This window comes from Mercenaria mercenaria, chromosome 5, assembly GCF_021730395.1.
Source record: "Mercenaria mercenaria strain notata chromosome 5, MADL_Memer_1, whole genome shotgun sequence".
In the NCBI taxonomy this organism is placed as follows: domain Eukaryota; kingdom Metazoa; phylum Mollusca; class Bivalvia; order Venerida; family Veneridae; genus Mercenaria; species Mercenaria mercenaria.
In genome coordinates, this window is record NC_069365.1 from 52,035,445 (window position 1) to 52,052,588 (window position 17,144).

General features: G+C 36.3%; 1 protein-coding gene across 1 annotated transcript; it reads left to right on the forward strand.

Moving 5' to 3' along the window:
- Positions 1–27: 27 nt before the first annotated feature.
- Positions 28–10,991, forward strand: LOC123557209 (uncharacterized). The gene is made up of 10 exons (XM_045348541.2): positions 28–173; positions 1,644–1,770; positions 2,238–2,337; positions 2,815–3,075; positions 4,895–5,137; positions 6,313–6,468; positions 7,412–7,504; positions 8,300–8,459; positions 8,890–9,027; positions 10,242–10,991. Exons 1-10 carry the CDS (start codon positions 143–145, stop codon positions 10,679–10,681), a joined length of 1,749 nt encoding a protein of 582 aa, XP_045204476.2. The 5' UTR covers positions 28–142; the 3' UTR covers positions 10,682–10,991.
- The last annotated feature ends 6,153 nt before the right edge of the window (positions 10,992–17,144 follow it).

Genomic DNA, 17,144 nt, shown 5'->3' on the forward strand with positions numbered 1-17,144 from the left:
AACCGCGTTATAACTCGATTAATACTTTTATATTCAGATCTTGAATCGAGCACAGCACAGGACAAAATGGCGGTCGGGTAGAGGATTTTTGATGCCCTCTACCTAAATTTCCCGTGACAGCATTAGTGGAAGCGTTTGAGATATGTGGAGATGGTTACATAGCCTGCCGAGGGGTAAAGCAATTTGACTGATCAACACAGTTCGCGAACATATCTTTAAATTTCAACTAAATTGAAAAAATATCGGATTTTGTTTGTAAACAAAAACCAACAAGTTCTAGATTTTGACACCGACACGAAATGTGACATCATTCTTAGAGTGTTGAATGTTACTTTATTGTCCTGTAACTTTGAACAATATGATTTTTAAATTGGTTACTGAATGCTACCATATCACACAATTATGATGCAATATTTTATACTGGTCTCTGTATACAAATAGTTTTACATCTGTATGACCAACTGGTTGGCGACCCAGAAAATCGAACAGTCGCGTAAACACTTATTTTGGCGTATTTTTTTTATCATTTCTTGACAAGTACATAGACGTTTGCATTATGTCCAACATCATCTGCAATAATTGCAAATCAGTAAGTTAAACTTTCAGAAATGGAATATTTACATTTGTTCACGAAATGTTAATTGTGACAGCTCTCACAGGGGGAAGCTGCATGTGCTTTCAGTGCGCATGCGCATACATGTTTTGATGCCCCAACATTATTCAAGGGGAACTCATCTACAATCTGCTAAATGCCGACGAGAAAATTGCGTGTTATAAAACAAGTATCAATGTTTTCCCATTTGACGTCAATGGCAGATAGATAGATAGATATCTATAAATACTCATTATTGGGTTTCCTGTTTTTGTACTTGTGTCAGTATGCTTTCACATAAATAACCGTCAGATAATTTTTCTTTGGTATACTGTGAAATCATTTTTATTCGCGTAGGACGAATTTTCGCGTATTTCGCGCTAGAACCGATGCGCGAATTAAAGACCGCGCTATTATTATTTTTTATTTTATTTTTCATTTCTAAAATTGAAAATGCGCGTATTAAAGCCGGCGCGAAACAGTCTTTTTTCACATTTGCGTGAAATTTCATGCCAGCGAATTTAAATGATTTCACTAATAGGTGTAAGATTGGGCTTAATATCGGATTTTAAGCTTCTATTGGCAGATCGGGCTAAAATTTATTAAAATAACTGTGACATTATGGCCAGAAAGTGAGTGGTACAGATGTAACCTGTGACCATTCCTCATCTTCAGACATCACCTGACCTCAGTTTGACCTTGACCTCGTTTTGGACTTAGGTTGCTTTGTATCGACAAGGATGCCACTGGGGGCATCAAGCGTTTTTTGAACGCAGCTCCTTGTTTATAGTTAGAAGCCCAGGCCTATTGTATTGGTATTTTTGAAAGCAAGTGATCTGCATTTTTAATTTCGCATCTCTGCCTTTCATTCACAAAATACAGTAATTCAACACAAGAAAATGTAAACAAATAATTGGAAATAATGGTAACCAGTTAGTGCTGAATTTTACTACATTTTATCCTTTATTGCCTAAATATATGATACTTTTAAACTGAACTTTAATATGATTTACTCATACATATTAGAATTACTTTTGTATGTTATTTGTAGTTGTACGTCAGCAGTGTAATGGTTCTGGAGCCTCGGCAGGCATTCATGTTGAAGAACTTAATGACAAAAAAGACTTCAAGAAATCTGAAAGGCATTCCTGTCAGTGGAAGAGTCACTGCAGACAGAAGTAAGTAAATTGACTATTAAAAAGTTTTTTGTGTAATGAGGGTAAAATGATTATGTTGAAAACATATAATACAGAAGTGATACAGTTTGTATCTGGAGGTACGTTCCATATTGAAATAATATTCAAAAGTGAATATGGCATGCGAAGATTCTACTTTGAGTACTTTATATGCCAGTCACCGTGGCAAACTACCTTGCAGTTTTGGGTACAAAAGTTTTATCAATACACTGAGTTATGCGTATCTCTGCATGCTGGAACTAAGTTATGGATTTAGTAATAATTCTTCCTTTAAATGAGTGAAATAATTAGTTTACAGCAAAGCTTTGGTATACAAACATAAAGGAAAAAGAAAAAAAAACAACACAGATTACTCAATTTCAAGATTGCGCTCAGTTAGGTGATTAACAAGTATAGCAGCATTTGTTCAGTTAAATGATACTAGTTTGTAACTTTTGTAAATATTACAGGGAAGATGAGCAGGATGGGAAACATGGATCTCGGCCGGATGCCCATGACTTCTGGAGGATGGTCCATGGTCCACACACCCCTATAGATGCTATTGGACTGGTATGCTGTTCTTTTGTTACATTATATACTACATTGTTTCTATATAATTCTTGAATTTGGTACTACATTGTATTGCCTAATTAATTTAGTCCATTCACATTTTTTGTCTCATGACTTGTGAAGTTTACCTTTTGAATACTACCAATTGTGAATTAAAAGCATATGTGCTTTTAGGTAACAGCACTGCTGAATAGTATGGTTAATGAATTATACTGGTGTAAGGAAATACTATTATTATACTTGTCTTGACATATTTTCGGAAACACTTACACTGAAGTTACGTAGTTTTAATACGAAGTTATTCCTCAAGTGTTGTTATAAACTTGAATACATGTAATAAAAAATCATTAATATTAAAAATGAAAAAGTCCTTTTCAACCTTTGTTGCTTGTTTAGTTTCATTTTTTTAGCTTTTTTTTGTTTACTACAAGGCAGATTAGTTGTATTTATTTCAGGTTGTACTGTTGTTTTTTTCAGGGAGGTGTTGTGGCACTAGGTGTGCAGATGGGACACTTCACATGTCTTCATAAAAAACACAAGGACCCAGTTGGAGCTAGGAAGCACTGCTTATTATCAACAATTGTTCTTCATGCCCTACCAACCACCAGTGACAGTAAACATCCAACAACACAAAGACAAATTGTTAACAGACAGGATGCAACTCGCAGTAAACATTCCGTGGGTAGTTACAGGTTACAAACAGTCGAGGAACATGTGGAAACAGACCGTACTCAAGAGGTAATAATTATGGTTTGGTCTTACACATTTTCAGCAAATGATATGATTGTGATAGCAGTTAGATTAACAAGTAGCCCTTTATTTTGAACAAACAAAGTTCTTATTAAGCAGGTTTTCCAAAACAAACCCTGGTTATTAGAATGGGGTGTGCTGTTTTTAGGGCAGCATGTTGGGTAGCATCAAACAGATCTTTTCGGCTGAGTAACTTTACTTTGGATGAACCTGGAATATGGAGGCAAAGGTTTGGATTATCCTCGAGGTACCAGTTTCAGTGCCCCTAAGAATACCACTGGCAGAATTAGATAAATTCTTGGAGAAGAACTAGTCTCATTTATGGATTACTATAGTGTAGCCTTTCCCCAATTCAGATGATGTAAAATAGAGTGGAAAATCTTTCAGCGAAACAATTTGGTACTGTTTATCTGAACTAACCCTGATCTGCCTTACAGATTTTCTGTGGGACCTGTGTCAGTGGCCCCTACCTTATAGCTAAACTAATCAAGGTACATTTGTAACCAGTAATTGGCCTTTTGTCAATGTTAACTTTCACAAACTGAACAACAAACCAAGTAAAAACAATGTTAGGCCTTGTTCATAATAAAGTACATAGCAAAACGGTTATACTGGTTATGCGGCATAAAAATTCTATAAATTGTAAGGGGGTGGGGTTTGAAGACTGGGCATTATATGCACATTTGTTGGTAATATTCAAACATACTGTGTTGTATTATTCAACAAGATACGTTTGATAAAATATGGAAACACTGGCCACCTCATGTCAACAGTATCAGAAGAGAAAGTTGCTATTTTTCAGATTGGCTATAATTTCTGGTAGTTATAATTAAGCCAATCATGGATTTCAAAGCTGCATATTTCCTAAAAGTAATTGTTGGACTGTTCTATCTGCATAAAAATCAGACAGAAAACAAGATGACATTTGCATCAAAACAGAAAATAAATCAAAATGTTCCTTATAACCAAAGAGCTACATCAGAATTTGAGAGCATAAAAAAGTAATAAGAAAAATGTCTCATAATTGGGGTTACCATGGAAATAACAATGCCGCCAAACTTTCATTGTCAGCACAACATTTTCTTTGAGCGTATCGAAAGCTGAAATGTTACTGTTAACAACCCTACTATAATTAGTTGCCTAAAATATTGCACTTAGAAATGGCAGCAGATTTTCAGAAGGTCACTGAAACAGGTCAGTCACTGAAACAGCTCATCCTACAATATATTTTTGGACACTCGGATCAAGGTCAGCGTTACTGAAAATAGGAAAAATGGTTTCCACACAATACTTAAGTTTGGAATAAGATACTATGGTGAAACTGGGTATGTAGATAGCTTTATTGGGTCAAGGTCACTGAAATTAAAACAGAAAAATGGTTTCTGCTAAATGTCTTTTTGCCTAAATAAAGACGTTATTAGTCATTGCAAATAAAAAGTAAATAAAACACATTCATAATGTTTAGTAATTTCAGTATCTGTATTATATGTGTATACCATGTTTATATGTACAATCATGTGGTTATGGCAACACACTGAAGCGCAAAACACCTGGACCCAGTATAATTTTTATGTCTAGTTTTGATTACCTCATGGTGAAAGATTTGATCTCCAGGAATTCAAGATATTGTTTTAAGTATGTTTTTTTAAGATTCTTTAATTTTATTTTTTTTAATAGAAAATTCTAATTTCTTTAAAAAAAAAAAAAAACAGAAGAAGACACAGTCACAGTTTATTTGTAAACTTGAATTGAAAATAGCCACTACAACAAATATTTGTTTAAGGATCTTTGCCATTGATGTATACAGGTTGTCAAGGAAACGCAGCAATTAGAAAGCTTAGAAGAAGCCTTCAAAAACTTTGAAGATGTTTGTCAGAAGTATACTGCTACAGGCAAAGGGATTATGGGAACACAAGAGGCCCAGCAAGGCAACTTGAAATCTGCTGCTGCATTATGGGAAGAAGCTAGCAAACTAGGAAACACCAAGTCCCGCTTTAACCTTGCTGTTTGTTATGAGACTGGTAGAGGAGTGAAGCAAAACCTTGGAGAGGTATTAGGCATCTCTTAGTTATAAGTTATATTTCTAGCTAAACAAAATTTTTTTCAAGCAGTAGAGCTTTTGTTGTTGCATCTGGTTCCCCAAAGCTTTCGCATCTGGTTCCCCAAAGCTTTTGCATCTGGTTCCCCAAAGCTTTGCATCTGGTTCCCCAAAGTTTTCGCATCTGGTTCCCCAAAGCTTTCGCATCTGGTTCCCCAAAGTTTTTGCATCTGGTTCCCCAAAGCTTTACATGTAAGCAGGTATCTCTAAACTATGAGGCAAAATGCTTTAAATCTTCACACATGAAATCAGCATCAGGTTACCACAGAGAACATGTCACATAATTCTAGATTTTATTTAGTCAAAATTATGTCCCTTTTTCAACTTTGATGTCTTGATTAAAGTTTTAAAATGTAAGCAAGTTTCTCAAAAGCTACTAGGCTACATGCTTTTAAAATATAAACATTTCTGTGGCATCATGAGGTGACCTTATGCGGCCAATGATGTAACTTTAGCTTTAATCTTTTTCAAAATTATATCACCTTTTAACATAGACATTTTGTGGAAGTTTTGCATGTAAGCATGTTTCTCTGAAACTATTTGCCTATTCCATCACAAGTCTTAGAGGTCAAGAGATGACCATACATTGCAGGTTTCATAACTTTGAAAAACAAATATTGTGGCAAAATGAATCCTCTTTGTCACTTAGAAATTTTTATGGAAGTTTTTCATGTAAGCAGGTTTCTCTGGAACTATTGCTATGTTCAAACTCTTCATAAGTTGTTGGGGTCATGGAGTGACAATTGTTAGTAAGGCTCTATCTCTCCTACTTATGGTTACAAAATTATGCCCCATGTTCATCTTATAAGGTTTTATGAAGGCTTTTGTATGTCAGCTGGTATTATGTGGAAGGGTCTCAAATAATTGTGTGTACTGTCATTAGACTACTCATGTTAAAGAAAGTAGTTTAAATGTAACATGCCAAAGTGTTGAAAGTCTCAAACCATATGCAGTAATGTAAAACTCAAAGCCAAGATTAAAACTTTAAGTAACATCAAGATATTCAAAGGCAGATAATTATTAATTGGCTGGCCTATCAGACACTGTTGTTGTCAGTGTGAAATCTGGAAAAGAAGTTGTATATTAATGTACAATGTGTATGGATGTATGTTTTCATTTCATATCAGGCTGTGAGGTGGTATAGACTGGCAGCAGAGGATCTTCACCCTCAAGCCATGTACAATCTAGGTCAGATGTATCTTGAGGGATCTTTACACACACCAAGAGATCCACACAGGGGCATTCAGCTTATCTCTGCAGCTGCCGACTTTGGACTGTCTGAGGTGAGATATGTTGCACACATGTATTAGAAATACTGATAATTAACTGATTTATCTGATGAAGTCAAGTTTGATAGCTTTGAAATAACCAGTCATGCATATCAGATGCAGATTGGAGTATCTCATGTTTTCACTGGTTCTTGCAAAACCACTTTTTATGCCCGTCTCTGAAAGAGCGGGGAGTGTTATGCAAACACCCGGGGCGGGCGGTCGGCATCCAAAAGCATGTACACTCTCTAAGTCAAACAGTTTTCATCCGATCTTCACCAGACTTGCTGACAATGTTTGTGGGCAAGTTCGATAACCACCCAAAATGCCCCAGGCACTCTTGGATTATGGCCCTTGAATTTAAGTAACTGAATATTTAGACGGGCGTATTTTGTGGCAGTCTAGCACTCTTGTTTATACCTGAAAAGGATGAGTCTTGAGTTTTTACCATTTCTACAAAAACTAGTTTTGTAGGATGGCACTGTAAATGACGTCATTACAAACTACATTTATGAATTAATGTGTAAATTCATACACTTTAATAAGAAATAAGTGCTTAAAAGGCAGTTATTTGAGCCTGTGTACGACTTAAACAGTTACCTTTGTGTCAAATATTTCAACCAGAGAAGATTCTTGTATTGTCATTCTAATTTGAAGTATTGGAGGCAAGGTGTTAGTAGGGACAAAAAAGCAACAACAAAAAGTTTTTTAAGCAAGACTGGATTTAATAAGGCCTCATAATGACAGATGTATAAGCATGAGGTAATAGATCTATATCAGATATGTGACTGTGATAAAAGGTTTTGTCTTAAAATTGGGAAGAGGGAAGATTATAGTGTTTTCTATTGCTGAATGCCATGGTTGGTAAATTTAGCCTTTTATTACAATTTTTGGACTGTTGAAATCAGAGTATGATTTATATATAACATTGTTTCAAGATTATTTATATTGTTTGTAGGCACAGTGTTACCTAGGAGTACATTACACAGAAGAACATACAGAGAATGTGTCTAAAGCTGTTCATTATCTCAAACTGGCTTCTAATCAACAGGTAGGAAATTATCGTTTTTCTCATATTTCTGACAAAATCAGTGATTCTTTTATTCAGAAATTTCGCTTCTTTTCAAAATCTACATTCAATTTGTAACAGTTATATGCAGCCCTTAATCAATATGATCCTGTTAGTATCACTGCTTTGAGCAATTTACATTCAATTAGAATGGTACTACTATGTCAACATTCAGAATTTTTCCTGTATTTACATGTAGTATAACTTAGTGCAGGAACAGGCTAGAAAAATTACTTTGAAGTGTAAAACACTATATTGCTGCATTTGATGATGGATGTCTTTGTGATAATAGAGTGAAAATTGCAGCTTAAGACCCATCAAACTTTATATCATCAAACCACTGCAGTGGCTCAGTGGTAGAAAATACAGCAGGTTAGAGCTAGATACTTAACAAGGTCACTTCAAAGGCTTTATGAAAATGATGCTAGTTGCTTCCTCATGTTGTTCTCAGCTAGAAGTTTATAGTAATAAGTACTAATCAGCATGATGTCAATATAATGTGACAGATGGGGAATTATGTGCTCTAATACTATACAATTGGGCATGTTACTCATTGCCTTTAACAAGTACACATTATCTTTATGTGATTGAAAAATTGTTAAAAATACACAAACCCTGAACACACACACACACACACACGCACACACACACACACTATATCAGCAATTTCCAAGAAACCTTGAACATCAGAATCACTTCTTTGTTTGATATATCTGAGGTCTAGTACAGAAATCTGTGTTGAGTGCTGTTTGAAAAGTTTTAAGTCCTTTATTTTAGAACCCTGAAGCCCAGTATTTCCTAGGTCTGTGCTACCAGCATGGATATGGTGTAGAAGAGAATTTGTGTAAGGCTTCAGATCTGTTCAGCAAAGCTGCAGGGAGTGGCCACCCAGATGCCACATACAGTCTGGCTGTTTTCCATCAAGAAGGGCTTGGAGGTAATACAGTATTTTTGTTGGTGTTTAAGTCATAACAACACAATAAAGGTTATGAAAGGATTTTCATGCTTAAATGATAGAGGAAGACCCTAGGTGCCCTTTTGGATAAAATTTCAGGCACACACAAGTACAGTCAGCCAAGTCAAATCTGGATAGCTTCCTTGTATGAGGTCCTGAGCAGGGCTCAAACCCAAAGTAGATAGAGTCAAGTGATTCGAAGTTGTCAACCTTAACCACTTAGCCACATAGTAAGGTTTCTTAAGAAAAAAAGAAAATTTTATGTTTTCACTCTTTTTAATGTCGAAGAATTTACTTCATTCAGATACTGAAAAAAAACAACATTTGGAATGTCTTTAAATGAAAGAGTTTAAGACAAAGTTACTCAGGAAGAAAAAATAATCTTAACACCAAACCACACGTTTTTTGACAGGATTACCCCAAGACAAACACTGTGCTGAGAGGTTGATGAAGAAAGCTGCAGACAGTGGGTGCCAAGATGCGATTAAAGAAATCCAAAAGACTAAGAAACCCGTGAACAACTTGTCAACTGTGATACAACAATCCGCAGGTATAGCCCAGCTTTGTTTCAGTTTCTGTGATAATTTTTAGAGCCCTGTTTGTACGGATTTCATTAATTATTGAAGTAGTAGATGGAAGTTGCAAAACAGAGAGGGGTGGCGGGGAGTGTTACGGCCATCTCATGTAGAGCTTTTTTTGCTATAGAAGGAGTAGCAGGGGCTTCAGAACTCTACAGCAGAGATAAATCCCCATCCCCCACTCCAAACACCTCTGCAATGACAGATATTTTCCTTCCCTTTAGATACTGTAAAAGCAAAAAAATTTGCGAGGGTTAAATTTCGCTATATTCGCAAGGCCATACATCTCGCTAAAATTAATCCTCGCGTAAATATTCATTAGTATAATTCAGATTCAAGTAGGATACCATTTTTACAATTTCGCAAATATTAAACCTCGTGAACATACCCAAAATTTTGAATTTGTGAAATTTTGACCCAGCGAAAATATGTGCTTTTACAGTAGAAGTCTTAGTAAATTACCTCTCCAGAGAAAAAACTCTCAACGACAAACATTTTAGTCTTCCTGGTGGTGTTGGACTGTACCGGCTATTACGACATATTTTGAAAAATAATTAGCATTATTTCATGTAGAAAAGTTAAGAGACACACTTCTAAATTTAAATTACTGCATTGTTAATACATCAGTGTACGTTTGATAAACTGGAAGTAATGGTGTAACGTCATTTATCCAGATAATGTACAATAAAGCCTCGGCTCAGCATACATATGGAAATGAAAATAATTTTAGGAATCAGTGGAAACCCATGATTAAATTTATCAAAATGGCGACATTACTATCTTTTTGAAAACAAAATGGACATATACGTTTTATTTCACCATGCCAGTATTATAGACCACATGTGTATTTATGACTGAAAATTGTCATTAAAATCTACATTGTAGAAGATTTTCTGTTTGCAAAAATGTTATCAAAATTGTGATTTTCCAATTGATTTCCATTATAAAATCTTGTGTGAAGTTCATATTTTCAAAACAGTGTAGCAGATAATCAAACTCACAACCCTATTTTTTTTATTTGCTGAAGTTTCTTGGTATATTCTTAAGTTTTAAAAAATCAGGGTTTAAACAAGTTCTACATTGTTGAAAAGTTTTTTACATGAAAGCGCTGAACTACCTTAAGAGGGATTGTTATGTTACATTTGTCAATAAATATAAATTATAATGATTTTTTCCATCCTTTCAGACACATTCTCAAGAAAACTTTACTATGGAGAACAGTCTACGAATGTAACTTATCAGTTTAAATTGAACAGTAGTGTATCGTCCCCTTGCCTTACAGACCTGCTCAGAGAAAACCTGATTCCATTGAAAAAAGACTTGGTTTGTGATCCTGTCTCTGATACAGGGACTCTTTCCAAGCTGTACACACAGCTCATGGTGCCTCGGGGCTTCACCATGTCTCCGTCAGTCACAAAAGTAAAAGAATCGAGGAGCCCCAGTCCTGTAGAAGGTGACTCGGACTCCGGGGTGGTGTTCAAACTTGGTTGGTACACTGAAGATGATGAGGAATGTAGAAGCCGTAGCAGCAGCGAGGTTGATGTTGCCAATCCAGGCACAACATGTTCACTTCTTCATAGAAGGACCTCAACTATGCCAGACCTGAATATAATACCATGTATTTGATTATGGTATATGGGTTAATTATTGCCCATGTATATACACTTCTAAATATGTGTGTGTCATGAAGTTGCCATTGTTTTTTCTGTTGATCTGATTTGATACTCATTGATAAAAAAAAACTTTTAAGAAGATGGTTAATAGGGTGTGTTCTGTCTGTCATATACACTTACAGATATGTAAAGATATAGGGCAAAGTTTGCTATTTTAGTTCATTTAACATTACAGTACACTTGACAAATCATGTAGGGCAGTACTCATTTTGCCAGATTCGTAAAAATTTCCCACAATATATATTTAAAAATGGACAAACTTTCATGAAAATTTGCTGTTAATTTGTGATTCAGAATTGTTAAAAAAATAGTGTCAAGTCATGGAACTATTTATTTTTAAACCTCATCTCATTTCTGAAAAGTCACCAAAAAATAAATGGTCTGTGTCTTTCAACATTATAAGGGGAAAATAAGAGATCTAATGAATTTTTGCAGATAAATGGTAAAATAATGGACAGAAACTAAATTTACCTATTAGATATTGCAGTACAAAGATGTTATTTTGTTTTTTTATGGTTTTTTTTTTTTGTGAAAAAAAATGAAATATGTCTTATTTATAAGTGCAAATTTTATCTATACGTTATATATCATTTATTGACCTTGTAATGAAATTATGTTGTTGGAATGCAACAGTGTGAAAGCCATAACTCAATTCATTAGAATGTCAATAAGTGATCTATAACCTATTTATAATTCAACAGGTAAAATTATAGATAATCATTTACGCAACTGCTATATTTGCTCTCAGAATGATCTGCTAAATGGATTCACTTAATATGTACTGCATAACCAAGCATAGGAAACAGATAAGCGGAGTCAAAAATTGGAAAATCTCTGGATGTTAATTGGATGCTTAGTCCTTATCATGCTGAACACAGTTGGTTCTGCCTTTGCGACCAGTGTAGATCATGATCAGCCTGCACATCTGTGCAGTCTGATCAAGATCTGCACTGTTCAATATTCAGTTAGTATCTTTTTGGTAAACACCCCTTTTAACAGTTAATGGTACTGTCCAAATTGAAAGATGGACAAGTTCATTATAGAAATTTAGCAGTGTAAGGATTAAGCTTGTATAATTATAAGTGTATTTTTGTGACTCTTTAAAAATGAGAAGAGAGTGTAAAAATATAAAACGTACTAATAGTTGTTTGATTTTGTCCAAATGATATTATATTGCTCTACATATTAATCAAACTTGGGATGAACTAAGATATTGGCAAGGTATCAAGTACTGTGTTCTAAATATTTGTGTAGTATATGTTAATCATTTTACTAATGTTAGATATAGATAAGAACAATTGAGCCGCACCATGAGAAAACCAACATAGTGCGTTTGTGACCAGCATGGATCCAGACCAGCCTGCGCATCCACGCAGTCTGGTCAGGATCCATGCTGTTCGCTTTCAAAGCCTATTGCAATTAGAGAAACTGTTAGCGAACAGTATGGATCCGCAGGCTGGTCTGGATCCATGCTGGTCGCAAACACATTATGTTGGTTTTCTCATGGCGCGACTCAATTATTATATTATATATGTATATATAGTTTCAAAATTAAGTTGTTAAAGCATTAGAGATAACAATCATGTGATAAAATGGCATTTTTTGTTGAATTTGGTACAAGAATTGAAAAATACTTTTTTGTCATTGTCATTTAAGTCTTGCATTTATCATTATTTCATGGAAATCTGTCATTTTTTGCACCTCATATACTTATAATATACAGATCCAAGCAACTTCGGCTGATGTTGCAACAGCATAAACATTGTGGGTCTGATTTTGAAATTTTTTGTTATTGCAAGCATTTTAACTTACATTTTGTTAAAAGGTTGTTGTTAACATCTTATTTGTAATATGCTATTAGGAAGAAGAGGGTATCTGGCTGGACAGAGTTTTCTGTAGTCTGGAAAAAAACTCCTCTCACACCTGCGGTGTAGGACGACTCCAAGAGTAATTTCATACAAAGTGCTTAATGTCATTCTTCTCATTTTATTTTGCCCCCCTTAGAAGAAGTATATTGTTTTGCAGATGTCGGTTTGTTGGTCGGTCCATGGACCAATCGGTTTCCGGATGATAACTCAAGAACACTTGTGCCTAGGATCATGCAAATTCATAGAGAGGTTGGTCATGACCAGTAGATGACCCCTATTGATTTTGAGATCAGTAGGTCAAAGGTCTAGGTCACGGTGACTTGGAACAGTTAAACTGTTTCCGGATGATAACTTGAGAACGCTTGGGCCTAGGATCACAAAACTAAATTGGGAGGTTGATCATAACCAGCAGATGACCCCTATTGATTTTGAGATCAGTAGGTCAAAGGTCAAGGTCACAGTGACATGGAACAGTCAAACTGTTTCCAGACGATAACTTGAGAACGCTTGGGCCTAGGATAACGAAACTTAATAGGGAGGTTGATCATAATCAGCAGATGACCCCTATTGATTTTGGGGTCGGTAGGTCAAAGGTCAAGGTGACATTGACCCAGAACAGTAAAATTGTTTTGCCAGATATCTAGAGAATGCTTTGGTCTAAAATCACATTTGATCAGAGGTCACTTATGACCCGTATATGACCCATAATTATTGATTTGAGGTCAGTACATCAAATGTCCAGTGCACAGTGACCTAATAATTTCTGTTCCTTGTGCAGTTACTGAATGCATCAAGGGGGTCATTTTGTGTTCTACGAGCTCTTGTCTCTTTTGTAAAATATGGTATGCATATACACTAATATGTAAAACTATTACAGATACAAAGGTTTGCTGGGTTCCACATCTAATGTATCATAGAAAAAAAGGTTCATACTCGCAGCCTTTAAATGATAACCCTAATTATTCTTTTTTGTGTGATATGTCCCTGACTCACTTTGACCCCCGGGGATGACCCCTTAGGGGTGGAGGATAATATTGAAACTTGGTCGGACGTTAGAGGCCAGTGAGAGGGACCAAAGTTTGTCGCAGATTCCCGGGAGGAGCAACAATTGACAAGACCACGGGGGGTCAAAAATGAGGGACAGGTCACTCTTCAAAATTAGCTCCTCCCGGGAAATTGTGATGCCGATGGGTAGGTCTCGGGGCCGATATTAACTGGCCTTGACCTTGCCCCGAACCCTACACCCAAAAAAAATTTGCCCTGTACCGGACACAAGTTCCGAGTTGGACCTCTGTCCAAGGGTATATATTGCTCACAACAAAAGTTCACTAGATCGGAAGAACCTTTGGTGTGAAATTATTTATAGACCAAATTTGGATATCTTGGTCTCAAAAGTTGCGTACAGACGTACGGCAGAGATCCTGATTTACTCAAGGTCATTCCCTGCCATATAAGGAAATGGTGACAATTTTCCAGACGAAATTTTGTTAGACTTTATGTGTGATATGTCCCTCTTCCTTTTTTGGTCAAAAATTTTAGCCTGGAGTCGTTTAAGATCGGACAACTGTTTGGTTGTGTAGATATCATCAAGACCTTTCGATTGATACCACTTACAAGCCTAGGGACTTAAGGGTTGGGTCAGGGGACCCGAAAAACCTTTAAAAATTTATCTTTTTTAATTTTTTTCCACTTACTTCTGACTTAAATGTAGACTCAATTTGAGCATTTACTTAGCTAAAAAGTACTTGAATCTCGAGTTTTAATCAATACCTAGAGATTAAATGTATTACACAGGTTCCTGGCTCGAACCTTAGGGTCGGTTCGGCTTGTACATAGGCACCCCTCTGACTGGTCAAAATACCGCCTCTTCGTCCGTTTAAGGTCAATATTTCGAATAAATATTGCATTTAAAACAGTGTTTTTGGCACAATTCATAGCTCTGACATTCATCTTACGAAAAAAGTTGGTTTTATTAAGATTCAGAGTGTTTGTCTGTCCGTACGGGTAATCTTGGAACCAAACTTTGGCACTTTTCCGACCTTTTAAATGCAAAAATGTGTTAATTTCTACTGCATCTTGGGAGCTCAAATTTCAATATTAAATTATAATTTTTATATGTACGTGTAGGCAATACATAGATCTTTCCAACAATGTAACATAACTTAATAACGGAGTGTCCGTCCGTCCGTACGAGACCGTTCATCTTTGTGAAAAACACGGAACTTTGCGTAAAGTCGGCAAAAAATGCGAAAAAGGGGTACTTTTAAATGCATGTTTTGAGCTTAATATTTAATATTAAATTATGATTTATATATCTACGTTTAGGCAACAGTTAGGGCTTTCCAACAATGTAACATATATAATTTTAACTGTGTCCGTCTGTCCGTACGAGACCGTTCATCTTTGTGAAAAACACGGAACTTGGCGTAAAGTCGGCAAAAATGCGAAAAAGGGGTAACTTTAAATGCATGTTTTGAGCTTATTATTTAATATTAAATTATGTTTTATATATCTACGTTTAGGCAATAGTTAGGGCTTTCCAACAATGTAACATATATAATTTTAAGTGTGTCCGTCTGTCCGTACGAGACCGTTCATCTTTGTGAAAAACACGGAACTTTGCGTAAAGTCGGCAAAAAATGCGAAAGAGGGGTACTTTTAAATGCATGTTTTGAGCTTAATATTTAATATTAAATTATGATTTATATATCTACGTTTAGGCAATAGATAGGGCTTTCCAACAATGTAAAATATATAATTTTAGGTGTGTCCGTCTGTCTGTACGAGATCACTGATTTTTGTAAAAAACACGGAATCTCGTACGGACAGACGGACACTCCCATATTAATATATTTTACATTGTTGGAAAGCGCTATGTATTGCCTCCACGTAGATATATAAATCATAATTATATATTAATTAATGAGTTCACAACAAACAGTTTAAAGTACCCCATTTTTGCATGTTTCCTTAATTTCATAACATAACTACCTGGACACCTTCTATGGCTTGGCCTGACCCTTAGGGCTACCCCAGGAACCTAGGAATGGTCTTAAAATGTAGCCAGGACCCCCAGCTACACATCCATGTATCATATAGGTATATGCTATGGTCATAGAGGCTCGAACCAGGTTGAAAACCAATGAAAATGGTCAATATTACAAGTTCGAGCTCTACCTCAACACCTTCTATGGCTTGGCCTGACCCCTAGGGCTACCCCAGGAACTTGGGAATGGTCTTAAAATGTAGCCAGGACCCCCAGCTACACATCCATGTATCATATAGGTATATGCTATGGTCATAGAGGCTCGAACCAGGTTGAAAAGCAATAAAAATGGTCAATATTACAAGTTCGAGCTCTACCTCAACACCTTCTATGGCTTGGCCTGACCCCTAGGGCTACCCCAGGAACCTGGGAATGGTCTTAAAATGTAGCCAGGACCCCCAGCTACACATCCATGTATCATATAGGTATATGCTATGGTCATAGAGGCTCGAACCAGGTCGAAAACCAATAAAAATGGTCAATATTACAAGTTCGAGCTCTACCTCAACACCTTCTATGGCTTGGCCTGACCCCTAGGGCTACCCCAGGAACTTGGGGATGGTCTTAAAATGTAGCCAGGACCCCCAGCTACACATCCATGTATCATATAGTTATATGCTATGGTCATAGAGGCTCGAACCAGGTCGAAAACCAATAAAAACGGTCAATATTACAAGTTCGAGCACTACCTGAACACCTTCTATGGCTTGGCCTGACCCCTAGGGCTACCCCAGGAACTTGGGAATGGTCTTAAAATGTAGCCAGGACCCCTAGCTACACATCCATGTATCATATAGGTATATGCTATGGTCATAGAGGCTCGAACCAGGTCGAAAACCAATAAAAACGGTCAATATTACAAGTTCGAGCACTACCTGAACACCTTCTATGGCTTGGCCTGACCCCTAGGGCTACCCCAGGAACTTGGGAATGGTCTTAAAATGTAGCCAGGACCCCTAGCTACACAACCATGTATCATATAGGTATATGCTATGGTCATAGAGGCTCAAACCAGGTCGAAAACCAATAACATGCATGTAAATGGCCAATATTACAAGTTCGAGCACTACCTGAACACCTTCTATGGCTTGGCCTGACCCCTAGGGCTACCCCAGGAACTTGGGAATGGTCTTAAAATGTAGCCATGGTATATTTCTACATGTTTATGTATCATTTATATGTATGCTTGGTAGTTAGGCTTCACATCAGATGACTAACCTGTCAAAAATGGTCGATTTCTAGGAAAATGACCCTACCGGACCTCCATCTTTTGGGTCCTGTGACTTCAATATGTACTCTAGGAACCTGGTTAGGGTCTTATTTTGTAGCTAGAATGTATATCTACATGTTCTATGAATAATAAAAATATATCTAATACTTAGCTCTCAGAATATATTAAAAATCAATCAAATTTGACAAAAAAATACGTTATTTTCGGCACATGTTCATCAGGTCAAGGTCACGTAAGACGGTGTCCAATTTTATTCATCATTATTTTATTT